Here is a 23,611-nt window from a genome sequence, read left to right on the forward strand (position 1 = left end):
ATTTCTTCTTTTTAACCTTGCAGAATTTTCCCTCCCAACAGTTTAAAGAGAAAAAAAATTGTAGCAAGATTTTTTCAGGAGATTTTGAAAACCGTTTGTTTTTCTTCTCAAACAAGCATGATGGCTTTAGTTCCTTTGACCTCAAACTTTACTCTCTAATAACCGGGAAGACCTGGAGCCTTAATATCTTTCAATGTGCCATGCCTCTCTTGCAGCCCTCATGGCTCCCAGTGGCTCCAGAGGAGGCATGGATCTTCCAAATGCCTTACTCAGACAGGGTGCTGTTTATGGTTTTACAACAAATTTCAAGAAGGTGACTTGTAACAAAAACAAGAGAGGTAATAGAGCTAATTACTTAAAAGCAATATAAGGACATTATCATCTAGTGCTCTCAAGCAGCAGAATCCTCAAGATGATACCAAACAGCCCATATTATTTGGGAATAATGTAACCTTGGGGAAATAACATGGCATGCTGTTTCTGCTTTTCAGCTGAAGTATGGCTGTCCCCTCTTTAGTCGTTAATTATTTACTGCTTCATCAGCAGGGATAGCGAAGGTCTTAAGTGTCTTGTTCCTGCACATACGTACAGATTGAGTTCAATCTTCGAGGATATTAATGTGGCAAGTTCCTTAGGAGAGAGCATGAAGTTACTGCAAATAAATGGGCCTCGGTTAGCTGCCAGCAATTGTGAATCAGTATGACAGGTAGAGGGAAAAATGGGTATTTGAAAATGCTTTTAACAGCCAAAGACCCTGTACTCTGGCTGTGAAACTCAAAGATGACAGATTAGTGTGCTACAAATAAATTCAGTAGTAAGTCAAAATAAAACACAAAATGTGAAAACTCACTTCTAAAAGAAATCTGGAAAGCTAGGGAAGATGGCATGAAAAATGAGCTATGTTAGAGTACTACAATTCAGAGAAGAAGAAGTAAAGTCATATTCCCTCTTCAGAGTCATACCCAGTTAAACTAGTGAGGACTGTTGTGCAGTTGTTCAAAAATGCCTACTATAAAAATTATTCTCTTTAGTGATGATAACACAGATTTTTTTTTATACTTGTACACAGGGTAGGAGGAAAGAATTCAGCCTTTATAGTCACAGGTCTGGACTTGAATTCTGACTCCACTTAGTCTCTCTCAGTCTAAGCAACTAGTCTCTCTCGGGCTAGTTGCTTAACTGCTCTGAGCCCTAGTTCTAGCTGAGGATAATACCAGATACCACAGTTATTATGATCCTAAATGAAAACGCGCCACCAAATGGGCATTCATTGATGGACTCTGCTTGTACCCAGCAATCTCTACTGAATAGGGCAAATCAAATGTTGCTTTTTCAGAGGAACAAACTGATTTCCAAAAATGATTCCTATCTTTCCCAAGGTCACAGAGCTATCAAGTGGCAGAAATGGATTCATGTTCAGGTTTTTTTTTGGCCCAAGCTATTTCCAGTATATGCTGCTTCCCTTCAGCTGAATACAAAACCAATTAAACGCATAGTGATTGATACTTTGCAAATCAGAGTTTAACGGAATCGACTAACTCATGGACTGTGAGATAAACTGAACAATATTTCTATTACCTTTAAGCTTAACTTATGCTAGGCATGTGATTTGGGAGAACAGCCAAAGCCTCACTGACATTTTCCTAGGCACTTCCAGGGACCTCCATGTGTTAGGGGTTTGAGATACCTGATTGCTTCAATACTGCAAGGAGAAGCCAAGTGGGGTAGAAGGAGGATGATGAGAGCTGGTGGGTGGTAGATGTCATAAGAGATAGGCAAAAGCTACAGAAAGCTACAGAAATTCTTGGGAGTCAGGCTTACTAGTTGCCAATTTAAAAAGCATTAATTACAAAAAGTTTATAGAACTATACTGCTAACCTACTGAGGCTTTCTGCTTTGCCTTTACTTTGCATGGAACCAGTCCTTGGGTCTAGAATCATCTTCCTTCTTCGCACTCTGTACAAGATCTCATGAGCTCCTTAGAGCAGGGCCCTTAGAATCTCCACTTCCAATTTAAACCAGAATGCTACAAGACTCACAGAACTCAGGATCTTAACCAGAAAGTCGGGGTACCTGAGGACCACTGGTGTGAGATAACTCAACAGAGACAGTGGAGAATGTTGAAGTTAATTATTTCCATAAAGCCCAAGTAACATATTCATCAGAAATCTTCTGATAAACCAACAACTTCCCAAAGATCATTCAAGAATGTTCAATTCAACATTGTTTCTAATGGAAAAATTTAGAAACAATCTAAATTTCTAGCAAGAGGAGGAGCTTGAAAAATAAATTATGGTATATCCATGCAATGCAACTGTAAAAATGATGACTTAGAATTATATTTAACATTACGGAAAAATAACCAAGACATATATATATGAATAAAAGATACTGATTACAAGACAGCATGCATTTTATGATCTCACAGTGTGTTTGTATGTTAGTGTGTATATATACATTCATATGTATATATATACACACACATCTATATGTGAAATAAATGTATGAAGAGACAATCAGAAATGTGTTCATCAATACGTTAACAATGATTTTTCCTTAGGGAGATTTTTAGTTGATTTTTACTTCTTTTTACTTTTTGAATTGCTTAACTTTTGAACAATCCTCATACCTTGCTTTTACAATGAGTAAAAGTAAAACTCTCATCATAAAAAAACTTGCAAGTCTCTTTTAAATTGTAATAGCTATTTATTATTATTGTCTGAATCTTTCTAATTGATTCTGATTCAACTAGAATTCCATGAATGCAAAGATATTGAGAAATTGTACAGAGCATAACAACCTATTGAGGTCTGGGGCTGAACCACACTATTACCTTCTTACAGGGCTGGCCACAAAAATTTTTTTCAATGTAAACTCTGAGTCAGTTATAGCAATTTGTATTTGTTGAGCCTAAGATACTATGTTTTATTATAAAAATATTTTAACAAACCTAATCCATGATGAATTGTAAGGTGACATTTAGTTTGCTTTTTATTTTTCCTGTTGTCTAAATTAATTATACGAAGTCCACTTGTGTCCATTTAAGATGATGATGATGATGATGATGATGATGATTTTTTAGCAAGTTGGTTAGAGCTATGAAATTACTTTTGAGTAGAGAAAGAGATCAGCCAGCAAAAGAGGAGAACAGGAGTGCATATTTTTCTTCTGCCTCTTGCCAAGGACTAGCCTAGATAGTTATGCATGTTCCTCAGATTTGTCTTCCTTTGAAGACTGTCCTAATCTCCTAGGTGTACAGGCTAATGCACTGGTTAAGAGTGTGACTAGTGTGACATTTGACTAATTTTTTTTCAATCTCAACCTTTTTTTTTTTTTTTTGCTTGTTCTCTTGGACAAATTACTCAAACGCTCTCTGCTTTCATTTCGTCATCTATCATATGAGGATATCCTGATAGATTACCTGTGAAAACTAAACAAAAGTGTTATGTATCAAACAAAGTGTTTTCTTTGTTCCGACTGCAACCCACCTCAGTGCTAACAAGTAGATGAGTAAGGATTTGAAAAGCTACTTCTATAATATTGTGGATGCTATAAAAAGGAACGAGATCATGTGCTTTTGCAGGGACATGGATGGAGCTGGAGGCCATTATCCTCAGCAAACTAACGCAGGAACAGAAAACCAAACAGCGCATGTTCTCACTTATAAGTGGGAGCTGAATAATGTGAGCCCATGGACACAGGGAGAGGAGCAACACACACTGGGTCTGTCGGGGGAGAGCTGGGGGTGTTGGCAGAGAGCATCAGGAGAAATAACTAATGCATGCTGACTTAATACCAGGCGATGGGTTGATAGGTGCAGCAAATGTTTACCTATGTAACAAACATGCACATCCTGCACATGTACTCCAGAACTTAAAAAAAAATTTACAATAATAATAATAATAAAGCATTAATATTGGTTCATTAACTAAATGTACCATACTAACGTAAGTTGTCAATAATAGGGGTAATTGGGTTCAGCGTATACAGGAATTTTCTGTACTATCTTCACATTTTTCTGTAATTATATAACTGTTCTCAAAAAACAAAGATTATGGATGCTTATACCACACTGGTTTTACTCTCAAAATTCCTAAAAAGGGAAAATGAACAAGAAAATTTCAATACTCAAGATCTTCATTTTATTTTATATAAGAAATGCTATGTGCTATATTAGAAATTAGAATCGGTAAATGTTTCATTTACAGTACATTGTTACTTCAATATGAAGTATTATATTGACATTTGAATGAATGTATACTTGGGCCAAGTAGATCTTAAGGTGGGAATTTTTGACAAGGATTTTGACAAGTTCTTAACTATCTGGCTATAGCTGATGTCTGCATAATACTGGCCTGAAAATGAGAGGTGATGTCATCAGCATTTTAAAGAGCTCTGAAGATGTATTTGCTGGTTGTATTTAAATACAGTACATGCTTCCTTTCTACCTAGGGTATCTGGTTGCCTTGAAAAGGCTTGTTTCCTACTGGACCCAATTTTTTGCCTTTACTGGGAAGGAAGATTATGATCAAGGCAAGGTTAAAACTGGCTCAGTACCACTGGCTGTGAGTTGATCCTTAGAATTTGTATCTATTCATTCATTTAACCTTGTTATTAAGAGCTCGTAGCCTATTTTGCACTGTCAATATCTTAATTATTTTGGAAGAAAATTACTTCCTGACCTACACTGTAATTGAAATGATTTCTTAAATTCAAGGCTTAAACTGTCAATGTCACATGACTCATTATTATGCAAAAGTCCCATACGAAGTGGTTCAAATTACATTTCCATGCACAGCAGGAGAAGGGTACTCCCTTCATGCTCTACCTTAGGTAAACTGATGATACAGAACAACGGTGATGAAGGGAGTTAAGGAAAACATAAACCTGGGACCTAATTCTGGATCTTTCACTAATAAGTCATATAATCTCACTGGGCCTCAGACCACTTTTCAGAAAATAAAGGGCAAGACTATATTATCTTTAAAAACTCATTCCAGCTAGATAATTCTATGCATCTGCAATTTGACGTAATATGCATTTTTAAAGCATGTTAATTATATTTAACCTTATAGAAACGGCCCAAAAAACATGTGGCAATATCTTGGGAAGAAGGAAAAGGGGAAATACTCCAAGTAACACAAAGGTCGCTTAAGGAAACATGATGGTCCTCTCTGAAAGTATGACCTTGACTTTACATTTATGTTCATATTCTCTTCGGGGGTGGGGGTTTTATTTTCTGCCCTCTCTACCCCAACATATGAAGGGATTGGTTTCTGTTATATTCTCTGTGTTGCTAACTTTCAAAGAACAGACACTGGAAAAAAGTAGCAGTAGCTTTCTCAGGAAGAGCATTAAAACAGGCTTCAAGGCATAAGGGAATCCAGGCAGAGTCACCGTAATTGTAATAGCTGCAAAATAGGAATGGCAACTATTTTCTCTAAATAAAATAGCACAAAATTTTAATCAGGAAATCTATATTATTTGGTGAAGCATAAAGCCATTTTTTAGTTTTGGCTCTCTTTAACCTGGGAGAAAAAGTCTTTGTAAGTAATCCAGAAATAATTTGGCAAGGTCTATGATTTTATGTTTAAGTAACCCACGTTTAATATAAATTGTGATAACTTAAGGAATTTATGACAAGTGCTGTAGTGAAATGTTCTGCAAAGGAAGAAAAGAAGAAAAAAAAAGCTGGAGGGGAGGGGGAAGGAGAGAGAAAGCCCTACATTGAGAGACTGTGAGTATCTTATCCTATTAGATTAACCGTGCCAAAGGGCAGGTTCACCAAAATCAGCCAAAGGCCTATAATAAAACATCAACAATAAGAACATCAGTAAACAAACCACTAGACTCCCTATAAATGCATAAGCACTATGTTCCACCTCCATCATTTCCCAATATTCCCCTGTTGCCAGAAAGCTCTTCACAGCCCTGTAGGACACTGGCCTTAGATTCTACGTTCAGAAAGCAATGTAAACATCCTGTTCTGCAGCAGCGGAGTATAACAACAAAGCTGAAGCAGGGTGTACAGAAGCCATAAAACTGCCCTAAAATTCAACAGGAAAAAAAGACATGAAGTTACTATACATTAAATAACTGGGTATTTAGATTATTGAACTAGATCATACATGTAGAAAATAAAAATATTTAGTGTAACACAAAATTTTAGCATTTGAATATCTGTACCAGAAAAGGTAAATCTTGAGAGATAGAAAGTAGATGACAGGCCAGGTGTGGTGGTTTACACCTGTAATGCCAGCACTTTGGGAGGCTGAGGTGAGCCCATCACTTGAGCTCACAAGTTGGAGACCAGCCATGGGCAACATGGCCATGTCTCTACAAAAAATACAAAAATTAGTCGGGCATGGTGGTGCATGCCTCTAGTCCCAGCTACTTGGGAGGATGAGGTGGGAGATTGCTTGAGCCTCCATGCTCAAGCTGCAGTGAGCCAAGATCATGCCACTGCACTCCGGCCTGGGTGACAGAGCAAGACCCTGTCTCAAAAAAAAAAAAAAAAAAAAAATCCTGGAGATTGGAATGGAGAGTATTTCTAAATGGGCACAAGGGTTCTTATTGCAGTGATAGGAATGTTCTAAAGCTGGGTTATATGATGGTCATACAATTCTAAAAATCACTGAATTATACCCTTAAAATGGGAAAGTTTTATGGTATGTAAATTATACCTCAATGAAGTTGTTAAAGAATTTTTAAAAAGAGAGAGAACTCATAATTCCTTGAATCTACAACTTCTAGTTCTGTATTGATTTGTCAGGTAGCTACATGTTTCATTTACATTTTAAGGAATTTAATGTCAAAAATGTATTTCTCTGTGCTTACTATTTCACTTACAAAAAAAGTTCCCCAGTTAGCCACAAACTAGATTTTTAAACTCTAATTTCTGTTAAATATTGACACATTTTTAAAAAGTCATTTTTAATGACTTTACTACTTGTTTATTGAAAAACCTAAATTTAAAAGTCTTATTTTTTAAAAAATTAGGATCATGAATAAATTTAAACAAAATGTACATAATTAACACAAAGTTCTTTAAAACTTATCTTGTCAAAATAATAGGTACAGTCAGCTTTCTGCATCTGTAGGTTCTGCATCCACATTCAAACAACCAAGGATTGAAAATACTCGGAAAACAAAAATGGATGGTTGTGTTTGAGGTGAACACATATAGACATTTTTCTTGTCATTATTCCCTAAACAATACAGTATAACAGCTACTTACATAACATTTGCATTGTATTAGGTATTGTAAATAAACTAGAGATGATTTAAAATATAGGAGAGAATGTGTGTATATGCAAATACTATGCCATATTATATTAGGGACTTAAGCATCTGTAAATTTTGATATCCGCAGCAGGAAGAGGTATTGGTGAGGGCAGGTCCTAGAACCAATCCCCCATGGATGCTGGGGATTGGAAGGTTAAAATATTGTAATAATAAACCAACTGTGGTTGTATGCAAGTCCATATGACATCCTAAAGCCTTATTTTCCTTACTTATGAGAGTAAAACCAGACCAAGTGCGGTGGCTCACGCCTGTAATCCCAGCACTTTGGGAGGCCGAGACGGGCAGATCATTTGAGGTCAGGAGTTCAAGACCAGCCTGGCCAACATGGTGAAACTTCATCTCTACCAAAAATATAAAAATTAGCCAGGCATGGCAGTGGGCGCCTGTAATCCAGCTACTCAGGAGGCTGAGGCAGGAGAATTGCTTGAACTCAGGAGGCGGAGGTTGCAGTGAGCCAAGATTGTACCACTGTACTCCAGCCTGGGCAACAGAGCAAGACTCTATCTCAAAAACAAAAAACAAACAAACAAAAAAAACCGGCTTCATATTATAGAAACAGATATTGTAAGTTCAAATCAGATAGTGTATGTGAAAATTCTTTAGAAATTAAGAAGTGTCATGTAAGAATGATCATTACTACTATGATTTCCAAGATATGATATCTTACTATTACAACTGATAATTAAATCTGTTTTTAAGTTAGTAGTCCCAATCAACTGAATGAAAACAGGACTAGGACAAATCTACCTGTTTAAATTTAAGGAAGTTTTACTTTCATGGTGAAAGAAAAAGCAATTTTATTACTCCAACTCAAATAACTTTTTGGACATGGCCAACTAAAGTGCCCACTTGTTCAGGAGAAGCCAGCTTACTACATTCTTAAAAGGAAATGAAATGCTTTAAGTGAACAGAAAGCTTCTATCCTACAAATCAGTGTTGGATTCACATCAATGTTGGATTATATACATTTCTTAACAACAACAATAACAAAAAATACTAATTCTATTATTAACTTAACCAGAGATCACAGTAACTTCTCTACTTCCTTCACTTTTCTCTGCACAATAACATCATATGATTTATTTTTCCCCTTGGCCAATGTCTGAAATTTAAGAATGAACCATAGCATTTGCCTTGTTTCATAGGATACATAAGAGAGAAGAATTAAAGGGACTCGTCACAGCCTGAGTGACACATGTTTGAATGAGGCATAGAGGCACAGCACTGCTGTAGTGGTGACTCAACTTCATGGTAAAGGCTTTATGCATCAAAGTTCCTATTCATAGACAGGCCCCCCCAACACCTACACACACACACTCACACACACACAGAGTCAGGTATAACATCTTGAAAAGAAAGGAGGATAGAAAAGTAGCTTATTATATATATACGCCTTTTCATTTGAATCCATCTGCCATTTGCACAATGGAAAGATAATCAAGAGAGGGTCTCTCTTCTTCTCGTCCTTGTTTTTCTTTCATCGTTTACCTTAACCCTTCATCAAAATATCAGTAATCTTATTTGCTTTGTAACTTACCTTCAGACTTAAAATCAGTTCTACAGCTGGTGGCCAGAAATATCAGGAAATATCTATCTTATTAAGTTTAAATTTATCAAAAGACAAAGGTATTTCTGAAGAGGAGATAAGGTTTTTTTTTTCTATTTTTTAGAGACATTTAACTTTCAGTTTGGAGGAAAGTCAGAAAAAGAACCTAATACTTTCTTATTTTTAATTATACTGTGAACAAAGGGTTGGACAATTTTCTAGAAGTTACTTGCAAATCAAAGAACATTTATAATTTCCTATTTTTAATTATACTGTGAACAAAGGGTTAGACAATTTTCTAGAAGTTACTTGCAAATCAAAGAACATTTATAATTTCCCTTATTAAGGAATTAGTAATCATTCATTTTCATTCAAAAGGCTACCTACGTTGAGTGTCTTCTCATTCCTTAAACATAACATTTATTTCCTACAGCTTTTATGCTAAATAAACTTTACTTCATTTTGTAGTGATTATTAAAAATGGTATTTACAGAATTTTATTACCTATAATACACTTTAAATTATTTTTTTCACCAACTAATCAAATATTTTTCATCCTCTACCCAATACTTTAATTTCTATGCATAATCTCCCTTGTATAAGGAAATACTATGTGTATCAGTTTTGAAAACTTGTTTATATATTTTAAATTGAGCACATGAATAGCTCACATAGATTCAATTTATTCTAATACCTAAAGCACACATATAACCACGTAGGTGAAGTTGAATATTTATATTTCAATTCCTTTCATTTATTGACTCTGAAAATCTAAAATGAGTTGAAATGAAACAGAGGATCACATACTGTGAAATTCAACTCTCTTTCTGACATGTGGCCCAATTAACTCATGAAAGGTTTTGCATTGCGGTTATACTTTTGAAATATAGGGATGAATGACTTTATAATTTTTTAAACTGTTACATACTGGAAAACTTTAATAAAATGGCTTATAATCAGATCTTAATGTCTTATTACATGCTATCCTCAAACTTTGTCCCTCTGATGTTACAAAAAGGCTAACGATACCATTCATCCATGTAGCCGAAAACCATTTGTACCCCCTAAAGCTATTACAATTTAAAATATGTTTTAAAATACTGAAAAAGTGCTGGGAGACAGGGCTGGGGGAATGGGAATGAGGGTGGGGAGGATGGGGTTGGAAGGATGTAGAGGAGAACCTGCCAACCATTGAAAGATTCAATGCCTCTTTCAATAATAAGGCAAAATAAAGACATTTTCAGATAAAAGTAAATTAAGGAAAAAAGAAAAAGAAAAAGATAACTCCTTCCCCCATACGATTCTTGTACTTCACATTTATCTTGTGTTTCAGATTTTCACAAATATAAGAGGACATCAACTGTAGCTAAGTAAGTTCAATAAGAATTTACTGGATTTTGCCTATGCCAGTTTACTTCAGGGAAAACAGTCACATTAAAAATTTAAATTGCTTTGTTTGTGCAGATGTGGCATCCAAGGTCATAGTGATGACGAGACAGTGGCTCTCCTTTGTTTAACTTATTTATTTGAACTTCTTTTGGGTAGTGATGATCTCCCCACTCTCAGTGTGAACGTGAAAGGCAGTGGGCTGGAGCTAGAGACTAAGAACAAATTACCTGGCCCACAAAAGCTCCTGACCTCATAGCTCAATGTTCAAGCTAATATGTTGTATATGTCAATGACAATGGGGAATACTGAGGGACCAAGTACTAATTAGCAATAAATTAAATATATGCAATTGATGAGATATATTGAAACATACAGAATTACCTGTTTCATATTTTTTCCAGAAAGCAAGATAAATTATTTCATTTTATTTAAAAAGACATGACTATTTTCTACATAATTAAGACACACAAAGGGACTATTTTTTCCCTCTCATGGAAGGAATCCCTCTTTGAAAGTGTTTACATGAAATTTTCAGGAATGCAGACTGCACCGTGGTACAAAATAACCTACTTTTGTCAGAAGAGAAATTATGATGTCTATTTCTGGGAGCAGCGCCACCTAAAAATAGCTTGTCTAGTCACCTTATAGTGCATTCTTTCATGTCATAGATAGAAGTTCAGAGCAGAGTCTGTGTTTATATGCTTTCATTACTTAATGTCCAAACAACTCTTTTTTTTTTTTTTTTTGGCAAGTCTAATCTTTTTAAAGAATATAAACAATCAAACTCTACTGATCAGCTATCTAATATTTCTCTCTGCTCCTCCCACAGTAATTCACTCTAGTCTGGTCACTTGCTTTGGTGTCCTGTGACAACATGTGGCCTTTTATGTTGTAACCCTTGCCTGGAATGGCCTTTTCTCAGAATGGCCTTTCCCCATCTGTTCATTTAAATCCCAACCTATTCTCCACTGCCTGGCTTCAGTTCTGTATATCTTCCCAGGCCCTCTTCTATTCTATTCCATCAATTTCAAATGACCTCTCTCCTGATGAAATACTAAGAACACTTCTGCATAATTTTTAATTTAACACAATAGCATAATATTTTGTTTGCTACTTTTCCAATATGTTAATCTTATCTTCTTTCTTAGGAGGAGGCAGAAATTCCTTGAGGGCAGGAATCATGTCAGATATTTTTATATCCCACAAATATTTTGGATGTTTTAAAACAGATGATTTTTGCCTAATATGATGTACCCATTATTAAGCTTCTAGTTAAAAAATCAGTAATTCTGGGCAATAACAACAGCTCTTTCAATGACTAAGTGGCCTTAAACCACATATATACATTATTCTTGTCTTCTTTCCTGTAAAATGTGGATCATGTCTCATGTTCTCCTCACAGAGTGGCTATAAGGGCAAAATTATACAATGAACATGAAAGTAATTTGAAGATTATAAAGTAGGGTTCAAATGAAAGGTTATTTTATTAAAGAAATAATATTTCTTGGATTAAAGAAATAATATTTCTTGGATTAAAGAAATAATATTTATGTCATAGAAAACAAAAAAGGCAAGTATGACCTAAATGTCAACTTTTGTAAGAGCTGTTTTATCACCAATTATTTTAAGCTTTGGAAAGACATGCCCAGTGCATTCTAGATTTATAGTGATGATTCTAAAATCATATGCAGGTTTAGAGGAGAAACTATTAACATTTTATCTTGTGGTAGGATACTAACTTCAACTACTTGTAAGAAAAAATAGGCATTTCAATTGATTGCTAATATATAAAATTTCTGTAATTTCACAAGATGGGTTAGAAAGTAACATATTTGTTTTCATTCATGTAATCTAAATTTTATTATAATTATCAATGTACAAAAGAAATTTATTCTACAATAATGAGATGAAGTAATGCTTATCTTACTTTATTTGCATATACCAAAGTAGAGATAAGCTTTACTACTCGTAATTTCTGCATTGAAACTGTCATGTGGTTATTTTAGCAGTTGCAGTATATTGTTACTACACCTACTGATGCTCAGTTAGTGTTTATTAGATGGGATTTTCATTAGTTCTCTGAAGAACTTATTTTCTGAGAAATGAATGCTATTTATTAGAGTTAATAATTTTTGTCCATTTTTATTCTTTTGAAGAATAAACATAACATGAGAATTACATATTTAATAATAAACCACAGAGTACTACTAAAGAAGAGGCTGTGTTAAAATGAAGCAAACTTTCAGTTTCAACCAGTATTGAGTCCTTACTCACGTTAGTCACAGAGGACGCAAGGCCTTAGGGCAGCAGGGTTTCCCCAGGTGTCCGATGTAGCATAAATCACCGTGGGTACACATGGCAATGCTGCCCAAAGATCTCCATAGCTATTCTGTTTCATTGCTGTGTGGCTTGGCAGTAGGCAGCTCTTGAAATGTTTTCATCTTACATGGGGTTTCCCTTTGGAGTTAAGTTGCTCACCTTTCGCAATAAGACCCTGCTGACTGAGCAATGGGTTTATCACCTAACTTCTTGCTTAATCACCTCTTAGTTTCTATTTTTTTTTTCAATTGGTTTACATAGCACTCCAAGCCTGCTTGCTTGTTTTTATAGTGCCAAGGCAGCTGGCAAAAATGCTGTGAGAGTGGTATGGATGTCATGAACAGACACACACCCTGTGAAATACACCTGCTTGTCTTAGCATAAATTAGTTCTCGCAACTACCACATTTTCTTTTCCTGGGCAATCCAGTTATGTGGTTTAGAAACTGAACTGCAGCAGAGAAGGAATGAGAGGTAACTTTTGTATTCAACTTGCCAAGAGCCAGGTCTTTATTATGCCCAACTGAGGTGCCATGGGTTAAGAGGGCTGGAGAGGAACTAGATATGATTCAGCAGTTTGCACTGAAAATGATTTCCCATTGAGAGGTTAAGAGGTGGGGCTTCACAATTTAGAAGTGAAATGGATGAATAAAAGCAGGCTACTTCAGGGGCACACAGGTTCAGCATAAGGGATATTGAAAATTGTTTCCCATCTCCTCTCATGACAGATCAGAAAGTTAAGAGCTTAGTGGTCTGGAGAAATTTAATAGAGGTTATCACTGAAGGTCATTTGAAGACCTCTGGCTCTTACTTATATTGGAATAATGGTTGCACTCTCAGGCCTTGGCCTAGCAATGGAAAAGAAAAGAGTAAAATACTTTCATTCCCTTCCTTTTCTATGCATATAGCTGGAAGTGATAAATAAAAAGAACTATCATTAGCATGCTTTAATAATAATAGCAACAATAACAACATTAACACCATTTACTGACCTATGATGTGTGAGACACTATTCTGAGGGCTTTAACTCATTTAATCTTCACAACCTTGTGAGGTACATATCCTATTATTATCATCATTTCAGAGACAAGAAAAGCAAGGCTCAGAAAGTTTTAAGTAAATGACTAAGCATACACAATGGGTAATATCTGAATCCAGAAAGCCTAATTCTAGAGCTCTAGCTTCTAGCTACCATGTTACACTGTCGGATTTTTTTTCTCTGCAGATATTTTGCCATTAAAATAGGAGCAGAAAAGGATTTAGAGAAAGGGGAGCCTCTGAGGATATAACAAAAAGAGAGGCACACAGCAGACAATTACTACATCTATTCTAGATTTAGTTCTAATTCAGGTTCTTGAATTCCAGAAGAATATTTTTTAAAGCAAAGGTGTACATATAACAATGAAGTAACACTTGTTTGATTTGGGGGTGGTTGTTGATGGTGGTGGTAAGAATCCAAATATTTTTAAAACCCAGAATGGCAGAAAAAGCTTCTAGTTAAAAAATCAGTAATTCTGGGCAATAACAACAGCTCTTTAAATGACTAAGTGGCCTTAAACAACATATATACATTATTCTTGTCTTCTTTCCCGTAAAATGTGGATCATGTCTCATGTTCTCCTCACAGAGTAGCTATAAGGGCAAAATTATACAATGAACATGAAAGTAATTTGAAGATTATAAAGTAGGGTTCAAATGAAAGGTTATTTTATTAAAGAAATAATATTAATTTATTAATAAACATTTGTTTCTTCAATAGTTTCATTTTACTAAGTATGTTCCATAATGCATCAGGTTACTTATGTTGATGCCTTAACTCTCCCTCTGCCTCAGAAATGCTATCTCCTGCAAGATGTCTTGTTCCTCCACACACTGAACCCCTGCTGATCATGCTTTGCTTATGAGTTTATTAGTTTACATGATTGCCCCTCCCAGTAGACTGTGAGTCTCTAGAGCTAAGAACTATTCTATTTATTAAATTTTTTATCTTCAATCATAGAGCTCACTACATATATACATAATAACTGATGCAGAAAGAATATAATCCAAAAAGACAGAGGTTATGTTTATCTTATATTTGTTCCTGTGCTTTATCCAAGTTTCCCGCTCTGGTATAGGAGACATTTGGATTGCTAAATAAACAGATTAAATATCTAATATTTAAAGCACCGACTACATATTATTGGCATATTAAAAAATCAGTTTGTCTTTGAGTCATACAAATCTATTCTGAAAAGCAGGTGCCTTTCTCGCAGGGACAAAAGTAGAGTAAATTGGGAATATGACTATAAGGCAATGGGACTAATTTTCACTTGTAATTTGTAAAACAACCTCCTTATTTTACAGTTATACTTTGTAAATGAAGACGATTACCTAGATGACTTACAGCAGTGCTTAGAGCTTTAATTAATAAGTCATATATAAAAAGAGAGCTGAGTTCTTTTGCTGAAAGTGATACTATAAATGGAATGTGTTCTCCTGGAAGACATACTGTAAACAGACAGTAACTGAACACATTAGAAAGACCATTCTTAAAAATAAAGAACATAGGCAGAAAATATGGCACATGCCAGAAAACAGAAAGGAAAGCAGTCCAAATGACTGCCCAGAGGAAATGGTTGTGAACAGGACACTGTCTGATATTAAACAAGTGAATGTCAGTTATGCTGAGAGTATTTAGGAAGAGATTGAATAGCTTAAGACTACAATTCCTATGCACAAAAGATCTTCACTTTAAGCTTCTGGACTCTTTACTGAACACATTTAAGTTTCTTATTATGTGGCAAAATTATGTACTCACGTCCAAAAACTGATAATAAACTATTTATAAATTCTCCTGTAGAAAAATACTTCTGCATCTACATTTATCTAAATTGACATGAATGATAAAAATTAAGAAATGCTAAAAAGTCTGTGAAGGGTGTAACTACCTTCACACACAAACACAATCTGTATGTCAAACAGTGATGAGAAAACTACATTCTTCACTCTAACAGGAAATGAAGTTCAAAAATTCAAATTTCTAAATTCTTTATACTCCACTGGAGGGTTTATAATTTTATAATCTTATTTCTGGGAAATTTTTAAAAATACTATTTTAAAATTAAAGTGTAACTTATGGTATTATCTTGAAATGTCATTTACCTGCTCAACATTACTGCTAAACTAAGACACTAAGTATTATATACTTTGTATTAACATGTTGAGCACTGTGTACATAAATATGAAATTAGCTTATATGAAGATTTATTGCTTAGATATTGCTTCAATAGCACTTTATAATATTGACAAGATTATCCTGCATGTGTCATTCTCAGAGGAGAGTGAAAACTTCTGTAATCACAAAAGAACTGGTCTCTGCCTACATCTTACTCCTAACTCGGATGGTACACTGTTATCCTTATGGTGATTCATTATATTCCATGACAATGTTATGTACAATTATGGGCAAAGTGATGAGGCCAAACTCCCAATTCCAGCATCATTGAATGTATGTAAAAGATGAACAATCACAGATAATATTTTAATACCCCAAAAGTAATATTATCAGGCAATTAGTAAGTGGCAAGAATTGGGAAAATAAGGTATTAGTGATCACTTAAGTGGCTGGTCCACATTGAATACTGAAGATAATATAGGCATTCTGATTGTCCTACAGAGTGTTGTGGATGTACAAGACAACAAAAGCTGATGTGGCCGTAAAAGGTTAAGGACGTGCACTCCGTCCCGATGTAGAAGTTGTACCCAATGATCCATTTTGAATTTATCACTCAGCAGTAATATCTACAGTTTTTGCAAAGTGGGCTATATTTCCAATCTCAATTAATTCTTAGGACTATGGTGTTCATTATCTATAAACATCTGTCTAAAAGAGTAAAATATAATATCCATGATAGGAAAATTAGGCTATCTGGTATTTCTCTGGGGATGGAGATTATATGTACATATATATGTATATATATGATATATATACTCAAACATGCACATGAATACACAGAAATGAGCATACACATGTGTGCACACACACGAGAGCACACATGCAAATTTTTGTTTTTAAACTAAGCTAACTTTTATACGCCCACATTAAATTCTTCCCAATTTTGAGGCTAATCAAAATTTTGTTTGTACCTCCTCATTTGCTTTTCAGAGGATCTTCTAGAAGATTTGCACTATCAGCTTGGTATTCAGTTCTCTAGCTTGAAATGATTTCAGTGCCTGTAAGTTATTTTCAGTATTTCAAAAATCTTAAGTAAATTCCTATATTTCATGAAATATCTCACTGGTAACTTCAAAGATCACCATTTAAGTTATCAAACTTCTAAGAGTTCACAAAGTTGTAACGCTGATTTTTTTTTTTTGTCAACAAAAATAGTAGTTTTATTGTCCTTCGTCTTTAAGAAATAATATTTAAGGACCTATAACAGTCCTACAATCACTCTCTGAGAAATTCTGTCCCTTATACTGCTTCATTTGGAGACTGTTTTAGAAATACACAACTATATAAACACACCAGAAAATAAATCCTGTATGGCAGGGAGCTCTGTCCTCTTTCCTGCCTGTACGTCCCAACACCTCCAAATCAAAGCAGTTCATGTATAATGCTGTTAATGAATCTTTATTAGCTATACAGACAATTATGATTTGCCACAAAACCAAAGTTCTTAAAAAATAAATCCATGGCTACATTAATTGGTAGGGTTCAGAAAAGCAAGAGGTTTGTCTAGAACCTTACTTTTTTTTTTTTTTTCTCCCAGAACTGAAAATACTCATATTGTCAAAGGCACACTATGGACTTTCAAGTCACAGGTGATATTACTACAGTATCTCCAACCAGTGTTAAGGGAAGCATAATACCAATTCAGTGAGACATATGGCTCTAAAACCTTCTCATCTAATATTTAAGTAAATAACATCTTTCTACCTGTTCAAGTCAGAAATTCCAACTGCAATACAAATAGACAAATATAAAAATAGTGCTGGGTCAATGTACTTTTAAGGAAGGGGATTTCTCCTGACCCCTGATGGCAACGGTAACTGTTTACTGCACTGTACACAGTCTCAGGGAGTTCCTCACATACTGTACTGGTGTCTGATATCAGGAACTCCTCTATGTTCAGCAGAGAGGTGGAAATCAATCTGCATTCTCAATTACGGTTTATAGCCACACCGTCTTGAAATGCAGTTAGTCATAAGAGTACATTTTTTTCTAATTCTTGTGACACTATGTCAGTTTTTAAATTTATATTTCAAACAAATGCAAAATAGAGTATGTTTTCATATTGTTTACACCACATTCATGCAATGTATTTAATGTATGAACTTGTACAAAGTGTCATCATCATCTTCATGAATATATAGATGTATGTATATGTGTATACATATGTATACAGACAGTGTGTGTGAAATAAACTATATAAAATATTCAAACTGTTAGGACTAGAAATAGGTACTTGCAACTACAGAATCACAGAATTGCTACTACAACACCATTTACTTCATATATATCTCTTCGATTTCCCTTTATATGTATTTATATTTACATTTAAATTATTGTAATTGTTGTTAGGGTGCATAATTATTAGTAAGCACCACTCAGAACTAAGGAAATAAAGATTATAGAAAATTAGTTGGGTAAGAAGTTCTTAATGACTCTTCCTTAAGTAAATGTGTTTACCTTACACTTAACATGAAGAGGTTTTCTAAAAAGCAAGGTGTTATTTTATTTTCAGTCGTTGACTGCATAATCTAGCCCACTTTGTGGCTAATTATGACATGTCTGCCGCAAAGTATTTGGAACTGATTTAGGAATCATGGTAATTAATGATGAAAGACAAAACAAGAGAAAAGAAAGAAATCTTAATCTAGGGGAAAAAATTAAAAAGGAAGCAGAGGCGATCAAAAGCATTTAAAGAACAATCACCTACCAGTTCTACTCGTCCGAAACCTCCAACTCCAAGGGTATCAATGATGTTGAAATCAGACAGCTTCAGGTTGGCGAAGAAAGCCGCTTCAGCTTCATATCTGGATTTTTTGATGTGAAAAAATGGAAATTTCTTAGAGGTGCAAACACGAGTACCACGTACATCTGTACCAGAATGACATGACTGTGGAACAGGGTTTACCTGCTTACATTCCATCTTGCTTTTAGAGTTTGTGTTTTCTCACACTCATAATTTTTTGGTCCCGGTTGTGCAGAATAACATAAATTTGCACTTGTGTTTCAAAGTACGGTAGAAAAATGCAAAGTACCCACTGCATGCCAGTCAAGTGACTGATAAATCCAGTTATCAAATCAAAGTTACATGGTGGTCTTTTTCTACGCGTCTTCTTGTGAACACGGATTGTTTGAGTTGTTCTTTTTTGGTTTTGTTTTAGATTTTTTGGTTTTGCTTGGTTTTGTTTTTGCCGTTCAGATTTCGGATGGCAGTTTCTCATCAGTTTCCCTTACCCACAAGCTGGCAGTGCCTCCTATAAATATTTATTAAAAGCGGCAAGATCACGGAGGTCTCTGGAGCGAAATCACAGCCAGGTTTTATGAAAACAGATCCGAGAAGCTGAGAACTGATGTACAAATGTCTGAAATGGATGATTTCGGAAGCATAGTCACATTCCTAAAAAGTGTCTTCCCTTCATTTCTGTGTACCCACTGACTTGTAGCCAATACTCTCAGCTAGCAATCTCAGTGTCTTTATGTTTGCAAGTTTCTTATATGAGTGGTGTGGAGAAGCATGGACTGCTATTCCAAAAGTCTAACTATGCACACATGCAAACCTGACGCATGCAAGTGGCCAAAATAAGCTTCTCCTGATGAGACAAGTGAATATGAGCTGCTTAAAATATATCCTTGTCAAAGGCCCTGCTATTTTTAGAAAGGACAGGAAGGCATAAAGATGAAGATGATCTGCCCACTCACTAACGTCAGGTCAGGGAGTAATTCAGCTGTCTCAAAAATAAAGTATTTGAATAGCTATGCATAACCCGTGACCTTCAGCTCAGCAACACCTGATTCAGTATTACACTATAGATAGAAATGATGAATGCACTTGATACTAACACAGCCTATTTATGTATACTTTTGCATAGAATCAGCCATGGGTATGTTTAACATTAAGCTGTGTAACACATTAGCTATTCCATTACAATCAAACACAAATTTAGACTCTCCACTTGGGGGATTTGTAAAACAGCTTTCTAGGTAAGCTTTCTGCATTCTTCAATTTACAATCACATTTCTAGTTTTTTAACAAGTCAATTGTTGACAGGCTTCTCAGACGGTAAAAACAACATTGTTTTCCATTATTGGCTAATTATGTGAAATCAACTCCCTCCAATAAACTTTTACAAACAAGGCTGCTAGTCCATCCTAATGGTGTTTGTAGACATCTGTCATTAACTACACACTCAAGAGATCAACATAGTGATCCGGGAGATGGTTTACTAGAATGGAATAGAAGCAGCAAATGTGCATTTCTAGCATTCCAGCTGGCTTGCTACTTTTGGAAAATTAAAACTCCATCCCATTGAAAGGGCTAGCGGCCAAGTTGACTCCAACAGGTGCTGAAAAAAGACATCTGTTGAGATCAGACCCTGTGACTGTATGTGGTCAAGCATTTCCTGGCCGCCTGGATAATTAAATCCTTAATGAGATCCTTGTTGAATAATAATCCACGTGTTTCTTGGATTTAGAAATCTCAGGTGCAAACAGGGTGAAACTCGTTTTTTTGGTTTTTTGTTTTTTGCTTTTTGTTTTTTTTAGACAGTCTTGCTGTGTCACCCAGGCTGAGGCTAGAGTGCAGTGGTGCAATCTTGGCTCACTGCAACCTCCACTTCCCAGGTTTCAAGCTATTCTTGTGCCTCAGCCTCCCAAGTAGCTGGGATTACACGTGTGCGCCACTACGCCCAGCTAACAAACAGGGTGAACTCTTTCACACTATTTTGATACCATTTCATATATTCAAAGTATGGTGTTATTATTTGTAATCCTTGAAAGCACCCCCAAAATTCTCATTTTGGGGCCTTGTGAAATTAGGCTGGAAGTACACATAGACGAGTGGAGGGATTCTAGCCTTTTGTTGCACATTAGAGCTACCTGAGCACCTTTTAAAAACAATTAATTTAAGCCTTGCCACAGACCAAGTGAATGAGAAATTTCTGGAGGTGCTACCTAGACATCCCTACTTTTAAAAAGCTCCCAGGTGGTTTTGATGCACAGTAAGAGTTAAAACCTATAGTTCTATATCTTCTGAAAGCCCCAGGAAGTTCCATAAGTCATACAAGATTTTTGGGGTGGATTAAAATGGCCCAGGAGATAAGTAGCTATCCAGTGAGTCTGAGGATGAGACATTTTGGCAAGAAGGTTGGGGGCTTTTTTACACTGGTCTTGGGCCCTGCTCTTCTGGTCCTAGAGCAATAGGAATAAACAATAGTTCTGAAATAGCCAACACAGCTTAGAAAAGACAGAGAAAGAGAAAGAAAGAGAGGAAGGAAGGGAAGGGAAGGAGAGGGAAGGGGAGGGAAGGAAGGGAAGGGAAGGAGAGGGAAGGAAGGGAAGGGAAGGGAAGGGGAGGGAAGAGGAGGAAGGGGAGGGAAGGGGAGGGAAGGAAGGGAAGGGAAGGGAAGGGAAGGAGAGGGAAGGAGAGGGAAGGGAAGGAGAGGGGGAGGGAAGGGGAGGGAAGGGGAGGGAAGGAAGGGAAGGGAAGGAGAGGGAAGGAAGGGAAGGGAAGGGAAGGGAAGGAGAGGGAAGGAGAGGGAAGGGGAGGGAAGGAGAGGGAAGGGGAGGGAAGGAGAGGGAAGGAAGGGAAGGGAAGGAGAGGGAAGGAGAGGGAAGGGGAGGGAAGGGAAGGGAAGGAGAGGGAAGGAAGGGAAGGGAAGGGAAGGAGAGGGAAGGGGAGGGAAGGAGAGGGAAGGGGAGGGAAGGAAGGGAAGGGAAGGGAAGGGAAGGGAAGGGGAGGGAAGAGGAGGAAGGGGAGGGAAGGGGAGGGAAGGAAGGGAAGGGAAGGGAAGGAGAGGGAAGGAGAGGGAAGGAGAGGGAAGGGGAGGGAAGGGAAGGGAAGGAGAGGGAAGGAAGGGAAGGGAAGGGAAGGAGAGGGAAGGGGAGGGAAGGAGAGGGAAGGGGAGGGAAGGAAGGGAAGGGAAGGGAAGGGAAGGGAAGGGGAGGGAAGAGGAGGAAGGGGAGGGAAGGGGAGGGAAGGAAGGGAAGGGAAGGGAAGGGAAGGAGAGGGAAGGAGAGGGAAGGAGAGGGAAGGGGAGGGAAGGGAAGGGAAGGAGAGGGAAGGGGAGGGAAGGAGAGGGAAGGGGAGGGAAGGAAGGGAAGGGAAGGGAAGGGAAGGGAAGGGGAGGGAAGAGGAGGGAAGGGGAGGGAAGGGGAGGGAAGTGGGGGAGAAGGGGGAAGCGCGGGGAAGGGGGAAGGGGGGAGGAAAGGGAGAAAAAAGGAAAGGAAAGGAAAAGAAGGAAAAGAAAAGAAAGGAAAGAAAAGAAGAGAAAGGAAATGAAGGAAAAGAAGAGAAAGAAAGGCAACATTGCTAACAAAAGGCAGACACAGGGTGCAAAAGTTACAAGGCAGTTACTTTATGTTTGCATATCTACAGCAAAGACCTCTCCACTTTGTTTATAGCTATTACCTGACTAATTACTGATAGTATTTAATTAACAGGATGAGTATATTAAGTTTCATCTTACATGGTGGAAATTTTCTCTTTAACCATCAAAATCCACTTAAATATATACTTCCCTATACACTAGAAGTACCAATTATAGTTAAAATATTTCACGTTTTGATGAAAAGATATTGGTAACATTGTAATCACACTTTGCTAGTCTTTGCTAATTACTTTGCTAATATTACTAGATGAATTACTAGTTGTGTGATTTTATCTTATTGGCAAGATACATTTTGAAGGGGTCTTTGAATAGTTGTCCTCTTGATCATCCATTCTGTTTGTATTTGTTTCAGGTCGTGATTTTTGGGAAAGTCAAATAATATAGAAAAGTAACCATAACTGTTTCTCTTTTCCACTCAAGAAATCTTAGTTTGCTTAATATTTTATATGCGTTTATTTTTCTTGTTGGATTATGTTGGGAGCAAGCCCCCCAAAATCTGGCCATAAACTGGCCCCAAGACTGGCCATAAACAAAATCTCTGCAGCACTGTAACATGTTCATAATGGCCCTAACGCCCGCACTGGAAGGTTGTAGGTTTACAGGAATGAGGGCCAGGAACACCTGGCCCGCCCAGGGCGGAAAACCGCTTAAAGGCATCCTTAAGCCACAAACAATAGCATGAGCGATTTATGCCTTAAAGGCATGTTCCTGCTGCATTTAACTAGCCCAATTTATTTCTTTAATTCGGCCCATCCCTTCGTTTCCCATAAGGGATACTTTTAGTTAATTTAATATCTATATAAACAATGCTAATGACTGGTTTGCTGTTAATAAATATGTGGGTAAATCTCTGTTCGGGGCTCTCAGCTCTGAAAGCTGTGAGACCCATGATTTCCCACTTCACACCTCTATATTTCTGTGTGTGTGTCTTTAATTCCTCTAGCACCGCTGGGTTAGGGTCTCCCCGACCGAGCTGGTCTCGGCAGATTACTTTTAGAGACAAGAGTCACATCTTCACAGAGACTCTGCACACACTTTCACTTTTTGAATTAATAGTTGTTTTAACATGAAAATCACTGCATAATGAACCTTTATAAAGGGGCTAAGCTATGGATGTTTTAGATTTTTCAGATATTTAACTGTTTCTTGCCATAACTGGGAAGGATATTTTCATTCTTTTTCTTTACTTGAGAATTATTTGAAGATAATTTGAATTAATTAATTATGTTCTGTTTTCTTTAGAATTGATAAAAGTTTAAGTGGGGAAGATGGCTAAATAAATGGTTAAGTAAATACCTGTTATTTTATTAAACAACCTTCTTTTGCCTGAGGAGATAAATGTGCAACCCAAGTTCCTATCCAACTTATTACTGTGGGATACTGGGTCTGAGGAATTAGGCCCAGTTTCATGCAATTTTAAAATCCATTTGTGCAACAGTGTTTAGGGGAGGAC

At 36.6% G+C, this 23,611-nt stretch overlaps 1 protein-coding gene across 4 annotated transcripts in view; it reads right to left on the bottom strand.

The window, feature by feature from the left end:
- PRKG1 (protein kinase cGMP-dependent 1) overlaps positions 1–23,611 on the bottom strand; it is a 1,413,735-nt gene that overhangs the window by 28,560 nt on the left and 1,361,564 nt on the right. For 3 of the 4 annotated variants that reach the window (XM_055354062.2, XM_019034965.4, XM_019034964.4), the window contains exon 10: positions 18,483–18,579. The exons of the other annotated variant lie outside the window; for it this stretch is intronic. In XM_055354062.2, the coding sequence (XP_055210037.1) occupies positions 18,483–18,579 (97 nt within the window). The remainder of the gene's footprint in view (positions 1–18,482; positions 18,580–23,611) is intronic. 4 annotated transcript variants of the gene reach the window in all.

Source organism: Gorilla gorilla, chromosome 8 (genome assembly GCF_029281585.2).
Source record: "Gorilla gorilla gorilla isolate KB3781 chromosome 8, NHGRI_mGorGor1-v2.1_pri, whole genome shotgun sequence".
NCBI classification, from domain to species: domain Eukaryota; kingdom Metazoa; phylum Chordata; class Mammalia; order Primates; family Hominidae; genus Gorilla; species Gorilla gorilla.